The sequence below is a fragment of the Lytechinus variegatus genome, chromosome 3 (genome assembly GCF_018143015.1).
Source record: "Lytechinus variegatus isolate NC3 chromosome 3, Lvar_3.0, whole genome shotgun sequence".
NCBI lineage: Eukaryota > Metazoa > Echinodermata > Echinoidea > Temnopleuroida > Toxopneustidae > Lytechinus > Lytechinus variegatus.
This window is the reverse complement of record NC_054742.1, coordinates 49,082,128-49,098,770: the sequence shown is the minus strand read 5'-3', so window position 1 is coordinate 49,098,770 and position 16,643 is coordinate 49,082,128. Positions and strand designations below refer to the sequence as shown.

The following is a 16,643-nucleotide window of genomic DNA, read 5'->3' as shown; positions in this document are numbered from 1 at the left end:
ATTTGATGTTGACGCCGCCGCCGTCGGAAAAGCGGTGCCTATAGTCTCGCTCTGCTATGCAGGCGAGACAAAAATTCACAGGGCTAACAGATCAGCAAAATTGCTGTTTTATATCAATGTCCTGATTTAAAGAAGATAAATAGTGCGAGCACGAAGCGCGAGCTAAAATTTTTGACATTTCGACCTTAAAAGTGGACATTCTAAGCACTTTTTGTAATAATGAACAGAAAAAAATGAGATTTCAGACCTCAAGAGGGGGCACTCTATTCATGTTTTGTAAATCATGAAGAGGATGCCAGTGGTAAATCGGGTATCTTTCTACATTAATAATGCGAGCGCAAAGGGCGAGCAGATTGTTTTTATATTCTGATCTAAAGCTCGATAACTTAAAGGACAAGTCCACCCCAACAAAAACTTGATTTGAATAAAAAGAGAAAAATTCAACAAGCATAACACTGAAAATTTCATCAAAATCGGATGTAAAATAAGAAAGTTATGGGTTTTTTTTAAGTTTCGCTTATTTTCAACAAAATAGTTATGTGAACGAGCCAGTTACATCCAAATGAGAGAGTTGATGACATCATTCACTCACAATTTCTTTTGTATTTTATTTATGAAATATGAAATATTTTTATTTTCTCATCATTGTCATGCGAAATGAAGTTTCATTCTTCCCTGAACACGTGGAATTCCATTATTTTAACACTTTGTGCTTCAGGCAAGGAGGTCCTAATCGTCGAATTCGTAAAAATTGAAATATTGTATAATTCAAACAATAAAAAACAAAAGAAATAGTGAGAGACATCATCGACTCTCTTATTTGGATGTAACTGGCTCGTTCATATAACTATTTTGTTGAAAATAAGTGAAACTTTGAAATGTCATAACTTTCTTATTTTACATCCGATTTTGATGAAACTTTCAGCATTGTGCTTGTCTGATTTTTCTCTATCGATTCAAATCAACATTTTTCTGAGGTGGACTTGACCTTTAAGCACGTTTTAAATAAGAATAAGCTGCGTATCTCAAACATGGGCATGGTGATCCTTGAACTAACACTAAGCTATTACTTTGGAGAAAAGTCAGGAGCAAACCTTTTGTGTGAAAAACTCCGGGGGGGAACTGTCGAAAAGAGAGAGCTGTTGCTTCCTTTTTGCGCCATGTCAAAATTTGGCAACTGGTAGGACCATAACTATGGGTAGGACCTATGTCTTCGCCTTTCGGCCTATACTACTAGTATTACAGTAGCGCATATATCCTCCTATATCATGTATATGCAGAGCTACTCGGTTTTTAATGGCTTGCAGGTGCGGGTAGCGTGAGTGGCGTAAAATGTGAACCAACAGAATGCCGTGCGACTGCAAGTAGGCCTATGGGGGTCGGACCGGCCGTTACAAGGCCGTAAAATAAACATTTGTATAATACCTCCAATCTTTTCTTCTGTTTTAAGCGTTTATCTAAAGTTTAAAAAGACACCTTTCTTGTGCAGGTTGCCAAAAAAATAGAGGGGCGGGGCCGCTCTGCCGCCCCCTCTGATCTGATCGTAAAAAATGTACCCAAATAATGTAAATACTGTTGAGAAGCATCATGAAATGATTAAACTTCAGCACAAACTGTGAACTTATTTTATCATGAAACGATAATGTTCCGATGCCCTTTCATACTGTGTTGATTTGCCTCCAAATTGGTGAAAATGATATCCTCATAAAATGGACGTCTATCCTCATTTGATATATTGTGCTTTCATGCATGTAATCAATGCCTATATCGACTGCAACCTTGGAACTTCGATTCCAATTACATTCTGCATTATAGTATCGAATAGCTTAATGTAGAACGACATTTTACACACGCAGAACAGAACTTAATAGCAAGCTTTCATCTCAGAGGAAGAAGAAGAAATAAGACGGAGAGCGGCATGAGAAACGAAGGGAGTCTTTATCATCGAACACTCCCACATTAGCTTGTAAAATCGCTACAGATCATCAGTGTAATAAAAGAAGGACTTTTCTTTTGAAAGGGGTATCGAATTTGATTTGAAGTAAAAAAAAAAAAAAAAAACTGCTTTAAGATGGGAATTTCCAGAAAGAGCCTGACTTTGGTGATCTCCGCGATAACCTTTCCTTACCAATTCTCCCTGTGTCGTGTGAATGAGAGAAACATTTGAAATAACGGGAACAGTGTACAGAAGGTTATATTTCACTAGGAATATCGATCGCGCTAGCATTTTAAGCATAGCAAATCTGTATGTTCAAATACTAACCGATCCGAAGAAAATAAATATTATGCCTATATCGCATGTGCTTTACAACTGAAAAAAAAGATCCTACATACTTCCTTCCTATTACATAGAAAAGCGTCGGTAAAATATACGTTTCGAAATGTGTGCCAGATTATACTGCTAAATGAAGAAAAACCAGAAATCATAGAAATTAAATTTAGGAAGTGATAAAATATATATACAATGTATTTCTTATCCAAAAGACATCTTTCGATTCCGCGAGGAATATAGTTTCGACAATCTTTGCAGGTTTGGAGGAAATGATGTCACATTTTACGATTATATCACAAATCTTATGATACCATTCATTATTTTTTTTTATGAATGAAGTGATTTTTTTCTCGTTTAGTATTAAACCTCCCTAAGCCGAATCTTTTTACTATCTTTATCCTTACCGTTTCAATATTGTATTTATAATTTTAAATAATCTTTGCCTCTCCCGTCTACCTTATGTATTTGATAATCTTTCCCATTTCTATTTCTCTTATCTCCATCTATCTGCACTCTAATTTCTTCGCCTTCTCTCATAGCCTCTTTTTCTCATCCATACATACGTCTCCTATATATTGCCACCTTTCGCCGCTAGGGACCAACAGATAGAACCCTTTTAAGGCTGAACTTGAAGCGCGCGCCCTTTCTCACCTCGCTTCTTGTTTGGCGTTTAAGTGTGTCATCTTGCACACGACTATCTTCCCTTTTAACAGAAAAGTAGAATGACGTGTGCACCGATATCAATTTCTTCTGAAGACAAAATGTCTCCTTTATAGTTATTTCTATAAGAAAAAGGTATCATTACCTTGGAAAAACACCTGCCATTACTTGACTTCCATTTAGAGCCAAGAAAATCCATGCGATCCCCATGTCACTTGTTCTTACTATAGAAATGTATCTTTATTCTAGAGGAAAACGTCTAGGACAGTGATAAAACATGATCACAAAGTAGTCATGTTCAATTAACCCAAATATAACCTCTACTTAAGCATGTGGTGAACCGTTTTCTCATTTAACCTCATTTCCTGATATCGAGAACTGCATTTTCTTAATATTTTCTCTTCATATCAAGGAAAAGGAATAAATGAAGTAACGACTTTCCATTCGTGCGTCGATATACCATCGCTAAAATCGCTAGAAATCGTGTGTCATGAAGTAGCTACGAACGACAAGTGATCCTTTTTTTTTTAGTAGACAATTACATACACGTACTTTAATATTCGTTAGCATGGTTAGTGTCGATTTAGTTCCTTTGTAGTCATTGGTCGTTAAATCGCTCGTAACTTACGGACACTTTTATGTGAAACACCCGCCAGGTGTGACATCACTATAAGTTGCAATGCTCCAACAGAATACGTCATATACATGTAGTAGATATTGTGAACAACGCTTGGGCCCAATAGTTAGATTTGGAAGATTACAAAGGAACTCCCTGATTGGTTCGTGTTCCAAACTTGCTCCATTCCTGCCAAGTTGGCCTATTTGTTTCAGGATGTCTTTGCTAATTTTTCCACGTATGATAATCCAAACAGAAAAAAAAACAGAAATGAAAATAACCAACATCTCTTTTTATCTTCCTTATGTATTTCAGATTCTACAGCGTGTAAATGCAGAACGGGAAATCAGAGTAAGTCATATTTCTCTGGCTTTCCGGAGTGATATTGCTTGAATATATGAAGTTGATTTCATTCAAACTGTCGTGAATGTCACCACTTTTATAGTAGAAATTTAAAATCAAGAGGACTATCTTTCTATTTCATGTTGATATAAGAAATATGGGGGAAAAGAATAAAACACACACCTGCTTTATCAGAATTCTAGTGATTGTTATTGTGTACGCAGAATACATTTACTTAAAGAAAAAGATTGCATATCAATCTAACGATGTGACCAATTACCATAATGTCATTTTCACCATATTAACAATTTCATTGTGGTTTGAACCTCTTATTTACAGAATGTTGGACAAAATGCGCCCGAATCTACCAAAGCAGTAAGTATTATTCACCGTTTGGGGTAGGATTTCACACACTACACAGAGACAAAGTTCCCAAGCATTTTAATATATGCATATTTATGTCAAGAAGCTGGAAAATAATAGAAAGCTTAAAACAATTGTCAAAAAGCTTTCCTAAAGGTAAAAGTGTAGTAAACCAAATATCTCAATAAGGTCGTACATATGACTTTACAAAATGTGTTACAACCACTTACTGAGCACATGGGTGTTCTCATTTTTTAATTGATCGCGTGCAAATCGTTAATAGTTTCTTATTTTTTCGTTGTTCTCCGATCCATTATCAGGGAGGTTGTGTATGAAAGTGAAGTTGCTACATCAGGCAAGAATTAGCACGTTTTTAAAGAATATAAGGTCAAAAATTACCACAGAATAATCATCTAAAATGGAAAAGAGCAACCACTAGATCATATTTATTATACCCATACTGATACACAAAAGATCATGTTTTTATATCTAACCACAAATTTTAATCATTTTACGTACCAGAAAGACGAGCTGAAAGTCCAAGATCCGAGCAAACACTACCAGATATACTGAAGGTAAGAGAATCATTCATACAACAATATTACGTTTATAATTTGTCTTCATGTACTGATGTAAATTATGTGGTTTTGAAATCCTTTTATTGCTGCTTTTTATTGCTTTTTATTGATTTTTTACGTACTTGTCATGAAGAAATACTGATTGAGCAAACAGTTCTTCTTTTCTGTCTGCATGGGGATAGGTTTAGGTGAATGTGTGGGAAGTAAAAACTTGTCTGTCGCTTAACTAAGACACATAAGATCATTTTCAAAGATAAAGGTGTCGTTAATGGGCAATTGAAACGGTTTGGTTACAAGTAATGGCGTTTCCACTTTCAATCTGCGCTCTCCCGTAAGATGAAGGATGTGCGATGAACTATATTGGCGTTAAGTGTCAGAAAAACCACGGGATCGCTTTGTGTTTTCGCCGTCATTCAGATTCCACGCCAACAGATAGTAATTTGGGGTAAATAGATAATATTAAAACAGACGCAATACTGGAAATTTGCATTTTTTTATAAGCTTGTAACACTTATTTCACAAAACATCAATGTAACTTGTTCCATCATCTGCCTCTTCTAATCTTCATCAAGAAAGAAACGATGTCCTTCATGCGAGTAGGAGTTACATATATATATATATATATATATATATATATATAATATAATATATATATATACATATAGCTGCTAGCTAAAGAAATGTTGGTCAAAATTGGATAAAGTATATAAAAAATTAACAACACGAGTGGTAAGCAAATTTAATATTTTTGTGTGTATTCAATATGATTTGTGGATCATTTCAAAATTCAATTTTTTTTCCTCTAAAATCGTGTAAAAGAATTGTTTGATTCATCATGAAAAACTTAAATTCATCATTGGAACTTTATTATAGTTTGTTTTGATGAAGATTCTCTTTCTGAGCAAGTATATAAAAATGGAAATAATTTACATTTATGATGAAATACCAAAGACGGAGTGATCGTTTGACATTATCGGCCCCATCTTCTAAGACGTGTATTATAAAAAAAAATTGAAAAGAAAACTCTAAAAATAGCATCATTTTCACCCATTACCTTTGATTTTCATCATTTTACCAGTAGTATAATCAAATATGAGTTTACTTAAGTGCCTATAAAATTTTATTTCTCGGAAACGTATTTTGGCTTATATTTTATTACTTTTCGCCCATATCAAATAGCAGTACCTTTAAGTGAAGATTTATCATTTAATTGTGTGAAAGGATGAAAAAGGTTGTTCAAATATCGATATTCTTGACACTGCAATTCAGTGAATATATGGTCTTGCTGAAATAGGTTGCTCCCAAAAAGCCCGTTCCACTTCGATCTCAAATTGTAACATTGTACCCACTTCTGATATATGGCAATATCATGTGGTGCGCACAGTCAAGAGACCATGCTTACCAGGTAAATGTAGAAAACAGTGCTGATTGACAGTGGAATCATACACGACGATACTGAAATATGTGTAAGAAAAGGGCGGCAGTGGGGACAATACGTTGATAATGAATGGAGATATAGATTCAACTCTACAGTGGACATGGTGGAGTGATTTGCTAAGAGTGCGACGGCCCTTGGTGCCTATGCATGGATGAAGGGGGTCGCATCCCTTCTGAATGAAAAGATAATACTTTCGAACCAGATCTTAGGGGAGAGACATTACTTCCCATGCTCCCGTAAGATAATATAGATCATTTCTGACAGGAGCATGTAATGATTTACTTTTATACGTCACTTTGTGAAATATCTAAGGTCAGTCGACAAAAAGGTTGTTTGATTGGAACGTGTTTTTCCCCTTGTTATGTAATGTACTTTGTATGGACATTTTTTTCATGTATATCGTTATTGTCTATATGTCACGGTGCACTCACCACAAGCTCTGCTTCCTGAGTTGCTACCACCACTGTATTGTAACCTTTATAAATGTATTAACGCTTTTATCTTTGGAAATAAATGTTGAATAGAACTCTTGAAACGTAACAAATAATACATCCCGCAATAAATCATTCATTAAAAAACAAAATCATTTTTTTAGCTTCCAAGCATTCCTCCTTTGCGAAAAAAAATCAAGTGACGATCATAATGATAACAATTATCATTAATATGATTATAATGATTGTTTTGACATCATTGTCATGTTCAAACAATATAAATACAAAAGAAAGACAGACATATTACATTTCATGGCAACTCTAAGAATGCAAACTTGGCTGCCTGTGATAGAGAGAGCAAAATTAATCGTTTTAATTTGTTTAACCTCCTTCCCGACCGGCTTTTATATTCTGAGAATCGGTTTTATAACTGTCAATACAAACTAAAATAAAAATAAAGAAGTCCGTAGATATTGTGATTTGAGTTACGCAGAAATCATAATACATTTAAACTTTTTTTTATCAAGACCACAAAAAGACTTGAGCTACATGTATATCAGTACATGGGAGGACACTATTCGTATCATTTATTTCCTTGGAAGACCACCCCCCCCCCCCCCCCCCGTTTTGCACTGTGCGGATTTTTATTTCGTCCCATGATCACTCATCTTGAGTTGTGACCATGAATTCAGATTTGGTTTTAACACGTACAATTTGTCACATATTAAGCACATTTCCACGTTGTGTACCTTTATCCTCTGAAAACATAGGCATTGGTTATTTATAACATAGCACTTAAAGCTTGTGTATATAGTTTTGGTAAATCCACCAAAATGCACCTATCACTATTCCAATTCATTGCTATCTGAAATGAATGGATATGCCCTATAACAGTTATGATGTGGAGGATATGAAATGAAAATGTGTTTTACAGGATAAATTTTGCGATTTTACATGTAAATTTAACTTGATCGGGTCACCCGATCAAATTAAAATATCTGTGTGTTTTTGTCTTTCAATCAAATCCTATTCCAAATCATGGAATGGGCTGAAACTTTCAAGATATATTCTTTGTCTGTAACTTTTGGATATCTAATCTCTAAATTTACAAGATAAGTGCTTGAATGCCCATTTTTTTTAATTTAAAACAAGCATCGCCGAGAGAGGGCGCTATATATCCAAGATTTGAATATTTGAAATTTTCTCAGAAAAGTGCAGTTGGAAAAATATCTAACGGTCTCTACACTTCAGTAAGACTGTCATATTAGATGATATTCGATTATCAATCACATTATTGACCCTTTACCAAAGCTATACACAGGCTTTAACCATGCATCATGTGCCTTCTCCACTCATTAGCTTTTAAAGAATCCTACCAGTGAAAACATGAGCAGAAAGACAGATAAGATGAAAGTAATATATGGTAGAGTATCATGAAACGATCAAAAATCTTCATCCTCTGGTCCCCTTCTTTACTCCCATCTTCTCAATGGGCTGGCATGCTTACGCACGGAATGACTTGATTCTTCTCACACACCGAAGGGCTAGGCCTACATGAAGGTGATGAAATTCATTAATTGAACCCTGACATGCCTACACATCAAAATAATGTGCAAACTTGGTGATTCTCTTCTAATTTGACTTTACCAGTTTAAATGTACAATATACTAAATGTTAAGATTTCAATGTTATCCCTAATTATTATGGTTTGCGACGGATGCTGAATAGAATGCTGTAGTTGATCAGGGGTGCCTGATAGATATTTTTTAATGCAGACCTATTAAAGCATACATATCTTAGTTTAATGAATCGATCTAATATTTTGCTCCTCTCCCCATTTGGAAAAGTTTGAAAAAGTGAAACTCTTGAATACAATTAAAATCAACGCTTGGATTAATAATTACATTGCAAGAGACAGATCTAGTTGTTATTCAACCATTTTTCTCCTCAATGATAATCTATCATCAATGAAATTGCTCGGAATATACTATCTTTCATTATTTTTGTCTATACTTATTTGTCTATACTTGTTTACAATAGTTAAACGTGTCTAATACTTCGGGAAAAACTCTTTATATTATGAACTGGGGCATCGTCTAAAATTCTATACTTGTATATAATTTTTCTGTTCTCTATATCTAAGTGTGTTTACCGCTAAATTCTTTTTTCTTTATCCGTAAATTCTTTGTGAAAATTGTTATTTTACATTTTAGAACATTTAGCGCCTTTATTCACTTTTCAAATGTTTTTTAAGGGTCATTTGAACAATTATCTAGTGTTACATATAGTACTAAAAGCTAAAACCAAACATATTTCCTGAATTTTAACTACATACAATCCTTGAGGAATGGTTATTACCAAACTGAAGTAATCGTCCGAAAGTAAAAAAAAAGTGACAAAAGTCACGTTTTTTATTCCATGCCATCCACACAATAAGAGTAGGAACAATCATATTCATAATAATAATAAACTGGAGTAGCGAGAAACATTTGGGAGATTTACCAAAACTTAAGACATTTTAACAAAACTTACTTAACGTGACCGTAACCGTAAAATGAATGTTTAAGCAGTGTGATTGATTGCAGCACGACAGATTGTTCGATATACTGTATTATTCGATATACTGTATTATTCCTAATCTCTAAGTAGTAGTGCCTTAATTTTGAAAAATTGTATTGAATCTCAATGGACAGCTCTCCACATCGACAGTTCTTAAGCCTTGAATAGCGTTTGGCTTTTCAAGAGATTGCAGTAGGGCACATCTTCATGTCTCGCTATTGAGTATATAACTTCGCTACGTTTTATGAATGTAAATGGGACTCGGCAAACACCGGGTCAAAACGCATCCATTTATATATTTCTTGACAGGAGATGCTATCGATATTTTTACCTGCATGCAGAAAACTCTAAGTGCAATTAGCATTAACCTCCTTTGCGGGGTAATTCGTTGACCTTGAACATCGCATGTACCTTAAATAAAATGTAGAATTCATACACACCACGCACAAACACACAGAATTATGTTTAATGTAATATATATATACACACACATAGGGCGATTCCACGGGAAGTCGCATTACACTTTTACGTGTCTCTTTTAATACTTGGTGCTGTCAGTTTTACAAGGGTCAGTCTTTCTGTCAAGTTTATAACGTCAATTTATCTTGACATCTGAGGCTTTAGAACAATACACACAGAATGGTTACAGGATGTATGCGGTGGACACCGGCCCTGGCGTTCCCAAAATCGGTCAGTCGCATTGCATCAAAAAGGACATGGAAAAAACATGACTGATTACTTTTTAATAGTGTTTTTTATATAACAACACACTTTTGTCAATTTCAATACCTGCAAAACATTGCTTACATAGAAGTGTCAAATAAGACATTCGGATTTTGGAAGTCGCACTTCAAGTTTCTCTTGTGAATAGAAAAACTCCGGTCAGTCGCATTATGGTCAACGACATCGCATTACTCTTTTTTCCGGCACCACACATTTGACACTTTTCAACATTTCCTGCAACCTATATTTGAAGTTTTTCTTCTAATATGATGTAAAATGATGACCTTCACATCATCCAACTGAAAATAGAAAAAAAAAGTTTTCTGTTCAATTGAAATTAAGTAAAAAAAGATATATATGTAGTCTTATGTATGTATATAAGGAGATGCGTAAGAAAAAAAGCATGAACCATGTGCCAATATTAATTTTTCGAAATTGTCCGCTTTTGCTTGGAATCGCTCATATATTTATATTTGTATGTATATATATATAAATATATATATAATTATATATAATTATATATATCTATATATTTATATATATATATTATATATATATATATATATATATATATATATATTATATATATATATATATATATATATATATATATTATATATAATTATATGTGTGTGTTGGTGGGTGGGATGTCTGTGTATGCGACGAACCAATTCATCTAGATGAAAATGAGGACACGCACACGAACTTCACATTCAAAGTGAGGACGCAAAGTACACCACGGATATCCTCTGTACGAATTCCCAATTTATATGGACTTATCCATAGGGGTGAAATTAAAAAAAAATCAATTTGCAACGGTATAACATGTATTTTATGTATGATTGAATTTCACAATGATTATCGATGTACGAGAACCATAGTGACACAAAAGGTGGCATACTTATTTTTCTGTAAAACATGTCCTCGATTTCCACAATAAACGTTGATGCGTGTGGGTATTTTTAAGGTGGATGTATGAATGGGTTCATATGGATCTGTGTGCCTGCTAGTATGTGTCGGATCATTGATCTCTGAATATCGTAATATTTTCTTTTGATGTATATGTCATGTCTGCGATTATATTTCAATGTATTTGGGGAGTTCATTGTCTTGTGGATTTTTAGGATCCTACAAAAGTACCAATTATTTGGTATAAAAAAAAAATAAAATCGGAATTCATGTTTAAAACAAGTTCACTTAAGAGGTTCGCCCTCACACTTAACTTCAATGATATACGTTCTTTACACGTGATCACTCTTCAGTTTCTCAATATTGCATATAAATCTCGACCATGCACATTAAATTTTTATCAAAATATTTTCAGAAAATCTTGCAGTCCTGGCCATAACATACAGTCCGTGGTGAAAATTTCCCCAAAATTATTTAGAGCTTTGAAAGTTAAAAATAAATAGTCTATTTTTCGTATGGCGGTAATATTTTTCATTTCTCGAGAAACACTCAACAATGTTTGTCATGTCTATGGGCTGTGTACATTCAGATCGTTATAGAGAAACTGACACCCGCTAATTGACTTTTTTCATTTTGGCCAAGTGCATGTTAAGTTGAAACATTTAGCTGAAAAAATAGTGGAAAAATTACACCACGCGGTGTGTCTAGAATCAACCACTCTGCTAATCCTGTTTATGGACTTCAAAATTTAAGAAATCACAAATTAAAGCTTCGTACATAATAATAGTTGAAGTGGACTAAATCATGTAAATTGTCCTAATTCTATGAAGACAAAAAAAGGATAATTCGGGAGATGCATAATTAACTCAATTTATAATTCTATATAATAATTGCACAATCATTCGTATTGTTAATTCTGTATTGAGTAACGTGTTCATTGACACCCTTTTTCACTGTCATTTTATAGCAATCGTCGGAGATTGATGATATAATATACGAGGACATTGTGGACAACAATCAAATGAATTCAGCTGATTCCCCAAATCTGGAGGAACTTTTGGACAGTTTACCGTTCCCCTGGAGGAGAAACATATACAGAGTAAGTAACAATTTGAGCAATTAAGGTTGCATCACCGACAACATCAGAAAACAATTTTAAGCCCATAATGCAAACGTGAGCATGTTGAGGTGAAATTGATTTGTTCGTTCACTGCAAAAACTCCGGTGTTGATTTAACACCAGCCCAGAATTATGTCCACATTATAGAAGTGTTGAACAACACCAATTTGGTTTTGGTCTTACACCAGATAAGTGTTAAAACAACATCAATTAGTATCAAAGCAGCATCGGTTCGATTCAAAACTGGTGCTGTTTCAATACTTCTCTGGGGCCCGTTGCAGAAAGAGTTGCGTTTAAACGCAAACCAAAAAATCAATCGCAAGTCCCAAATCCGCGCTGCTGATTGGTTGAAAATCAAGTTGCGCATGATTTTTAGAGTTGCGATTGATTGCAACTCTTTCTGCAACGGGCCCCTGGTGTGGAAATATGTAGATTCTGAGCTGATGGTAAATCAACATCGGAGTTTTCCAGTTTCAATGGACCCACAATACCCCCCCCCCCCCATTAAAATAGAGAGAGAACAAGAATGAAAATCTAAAAATTAAAATTATCCTTTTTTACTCTTCATGAGCAATCAATAAATAATCAATTGATAAAATGATTCGTAAAAATAGAATTTGAGTTAATCAATGAGTACAAGAGCAAATAGCCAAAGGGATTATTGGATGAATGCTATTAAATGAACAATATATTATATATATATATTAACTCTGAAAGCATTGGCATTTGGTGGAATAGATTGTACATACTTGCTTAAAACTTCCTGTGAAACCCTTAGGGAATGACTCTCATGGTCATGGTATATGTTAAAGTTTTGAACAGTCGAAGCATATCTAAACATCTTCCTGACAAATCACTGGCAAATAAAAACGATTTTACGTCACTTCCTGTCGTGAGCTAAGAAAATGGTACAAGTACCATTACACGACTGTACCGTCACAATGATCACTGTTCGGTCGAGTATTGTGTTTCCGATGTTTCCTTCTATTACCAAAATAACCAGGGCGGCAGTAACTGATAGAGACTTTTCTCTATGTCCATCCTAAAGTCTCAGAGGCTGATGTGACAAGACGATTGATTATCATAAGTCTATATATATCAGGTTATACGTAAAAAACAGTTACACTACAAATTGTATGGTGGATTTGGAATCTGGGCATTCTAGACCTTTCTCAAACACTTGGAATTTGATATGACAATTTATATTCTTTTGGGAGGACTTACATTTGTGTAGGTGTTGTGGTTCTATAAATTCGACCGCATGAACTATTTTCAATGAATAATGATTATCAGAAGTAAACGATGAAAATTTCCATACTTCGTTAAGTAACTGAAAGGGCAAATATCCGAACCAAATCAAAACATAACATACAGAATCATATATAATGGGAATATAAACAAACTTGACAGTGTGTCAAATGCGTGCCGTCAAATATTTTTCTGGAATATACCAGTTGAAAAGATTCATTACGATGCAAATGAATTTATCTAAACCTAACATTGTTATTAATGCATCTTCCATGGTATAAAAAAAATAATTCCACAAAGAAAGGTTATTGAGTACTGCGTCTAAATAGAATAGCACATAATAGAGCCTTACCCAAGGTGATAGAAATGGACCCCAAAGGCTGTAAACTGACACCATTCATTTTCAACACATTTACTCAAATCACGTTTGTAATGGCTTTTTTGAAGTGATGTGTTAAAGATAAACATAAATGACTCGACGGAAAACAGAACTGGTTGCATAAACGTGAACTGATCTGGTTTCGGGGTGAAACGGTTTGATGCATAACAAAGTTTTACTTAAAATCTGTGAATCAATAAAATATAATCATTCATGACAGAGATTCATTCCTAATCAAATTTTCCACTTTTTCTTGCATCAGTGCTTAGGGTCTGTCAACTGAATTAATGTATATTCTGCCGAGGATAGTTAAGAGGGCATTTGTCAAAAGTTCCCCATACCATGCATACCATGCATACATGCGTGAATGCTTTATCAATCATTTACAGATTGTGTGCTATCTGGCGGTGAATTGTGAACTAGGGTGCTATCACCCAGTCAAGGATGCGTGGTTTTATAAGCTATTTCAGCCACATAAAAGTGGGATAGTTCACTTTCTTATTTCTTCCCACGTGAGTGTTTTACATGGCGTCTATAATCAACACGATAATCGATAATCTTATCTACCTGTGTTTTAAAGGGACAAAATGAGTTCAGGCAAATCAAAAGTTTGAACTTCAAGCGATTAAAGCAATGAAAATGCAATAATGTTTCAATAATCATGAAATAAAACTATAAGGTATTTCAAGTACAATATCATTCACGAGTACGTTATTCATCCACAATCAAACTCACACAATTCACAAACATGTAATATCTACTTTACTTTTCTTTATGCATTATGTTTTACCTTTGATGAGACAATTAACCACATTAAACTAAGTGTCGTTGTCATTAATTTATTTGTGATTCAAACGATATTTTAAAATTGTTTCTAGCATGCAATGCCCCCCTTCTCATTTATTTTTCTCTTATTGCAGTTGATCCAGAAGGCAGAGATGGCGGAGCTTGAAAACTTCTTATAGTTACAATGCTATAACTCTATCTTTGTAAGGTATCTTGCCAGTTCTTTGGGGATTCATCAGAGAAACAACGTGAAAATAAACCTTTGAATCCTATTTAAAAGTTGGATTGGGAGCAAGAAATACAGTCACCGACAAAATGACAGAGAAAGACATCGACCATGCTAGTAAGCATGCAAAACCTTCATTTGTTTTTACTCATTTCGGTTGTCTTTCAAGTAAAAAGGAACAGAAAACTCTATTTATATAAATCAGTCATTTTTAATTTACGTTAGAAAGAAATATGTTCTATGTAATATTACATGTATCCCACTGTCAAATACTACAAAAACTGTAGGCAGATTTACGGGAGACACCTCAAGATTGTACGGACATTTTTTTTTTATTTAATCAGAGTGTTATAGAAGAGGGCATGGTCTGATAATATTTTGAGATAATGCTCTGTGAAAAAGAGAATATCGAAAAGCCAGCTGCATCTAACGACTGAGATTATTAGCTTTTCATCTAGGTGCTATCAAGCTGCCAGCATCATTATATCTTTATCTCGTTAGCATCATCGTATATCTAATTTATTAATCCATTAATTTTTACTGCGTCGTGTCAGCTTATCCAAACCCACTTGCACAGATGGCGTAAACTGCGATAAAGACTATGTCTATTGTTCTGCAATTGTTCATTTATTATTAACAACAAAATCCCATCTTACATTATTCCAATTATTTATCCCCAAGTCGATGAAAGCAAACTATATATCCCGTTTGTGCGACTTTGAACAATAAATTACAATTAATTATTTTAAAATAACCATACTCTCTTGGAAGGTTTAGGTCAATCAAATTCAAGCATATAACTCTAGGTACTTAAGTTGAGTTCTTCAGCTTATGAGATTGAAAAAGACCTGGAACTCAAACTCGTTTTTATTATTTCCCAAAGGTTTTATTTGGTAAGGTTGTGTTATCCGTGTCCTTTTCCTATACTATTTTTCACAAATATCTGAGCAATTATTAAAGCTAAGGATAGTTATCATTATTATTTTCTTTACGTAATTTACATTTTGTATATTTGCAACGGCTCCAAATCAATTAAAGAATATATAAAGTTTTCTTGATTCACGTAATAATGTAGTAATACTTATTGCAGTATGTGGTCATAATTAGAACTAGGATTTCCAAAAGCCCATCACATGTGCTGTTATACTTCTTAAATATACGCTGACCTTGAAGTGATGAACTTTGGAATAGTGATACTAAAAATGCGCCAAATGCAAATGATAAAATTCACTGTAAAAAAGATTCCCTTTTATACAAGTCATAATCTAAATTTCATGGAAAATTCATGTATAATTTCATACTGATAAATTGCTCGGTGTCCTGCTGATAATCCAACCTTATTATACATATCAAGATTGGAAAAAATAAACACCCAAAGAAACGTATAAAAATCTTAATATGGCCCGTATTTTCTGCAAAAGCGTAGAAGGTCCCCAGTATCAAAGGAATTGATTACAAATGCATGTTATTGGTATGCCACAGAAGTATCCCGATGTATTCACATCAAATGATATTTTAAGATTCAATATCCTTTTCCTTCTTTCCATGCCCCCCAAAATGAACAAGGATACTTTGTGTTAGGTATGTTTGCCGTGTAAATGTCCAGTATTATATTTATCACAACAGCTACTTATAATTTAAATTTGTGTTTGAATTGATTGGAAAAAATAACCTCAGGTCCCATTATGTAAAATCGTTAGTTAAATTTATTTGTTTGATTGCATCAACTACAAAAATGTCCTTACTAAGTACTAACTTACCATTAAAGCATTGTGACGTGAAAGAATAAAATGTCATGTATATCTTGTGAGCCTATTATATTTTGTTAGCGATATCTCAAAATAATGATATTGATATGTTGAATGCATAGCTTGCAGAAACGAAGTTGTCACAAGATTAGATTAGCATACAGAATGTGGACTTTCACAATTGTTTTAGTACTTATTCTTAGAGTGAATTGTAATTGTAATATAAGTTGTAATATACTGTATATT

At 34.0% G+C, this 16,643-nt stretch overlaps 1 protein-coding gene across 1 annotated transcript; it reads left to right on the top strand.

Moving 5' to 3' along the window:
* Nucleotides 1–1,031: 1,031 nt before the first annotated feature.
* On the top strand, nt 1,032–16,030 carry LOC121412051. Its single transcript, XM_041604962.1, has 6 exons — nt 1,032–1,081; nt 3,805–3,899; nt 4,230–4,265; nt 4,776–4,828; nt 11,859–11,990; nt 14,558–16,030. Exons 1-6 carry the CDS (start codon nt 1,032–1,034, stop codon nt 14,600–14,602), a joined length of 411 nt encoding a protein of 136 aa, XP_041460896.1. The 3' UTR covers nt 14,603–16,030.
* Nucleotides 16,031–16,643: the final 613 nt, after the last annotated feature.

Coding starts and splice junctions, on each gene's coding strand:
- LOC121412051 (XM_041604962.1), top strand. CDS start 1,032: ATGGGCATGGTGATCCTTGAACTAACACTAAGCTATTACTTTGGAGAA. Junction 1,082..3,804: donor AGCTATTACTTTGGAGAAAA/GTCAGGAGCAAA, acceptor TAATCCAAACAG/AAAAAAAAACAGAAATGAAA. Junction 3,900..4,229: donor ATGCAGAACGGGAAATCAGA/GTAAGTCATATT, acceptor TCTTATTTACAG/AATGTTGGACAAAATGCGCC.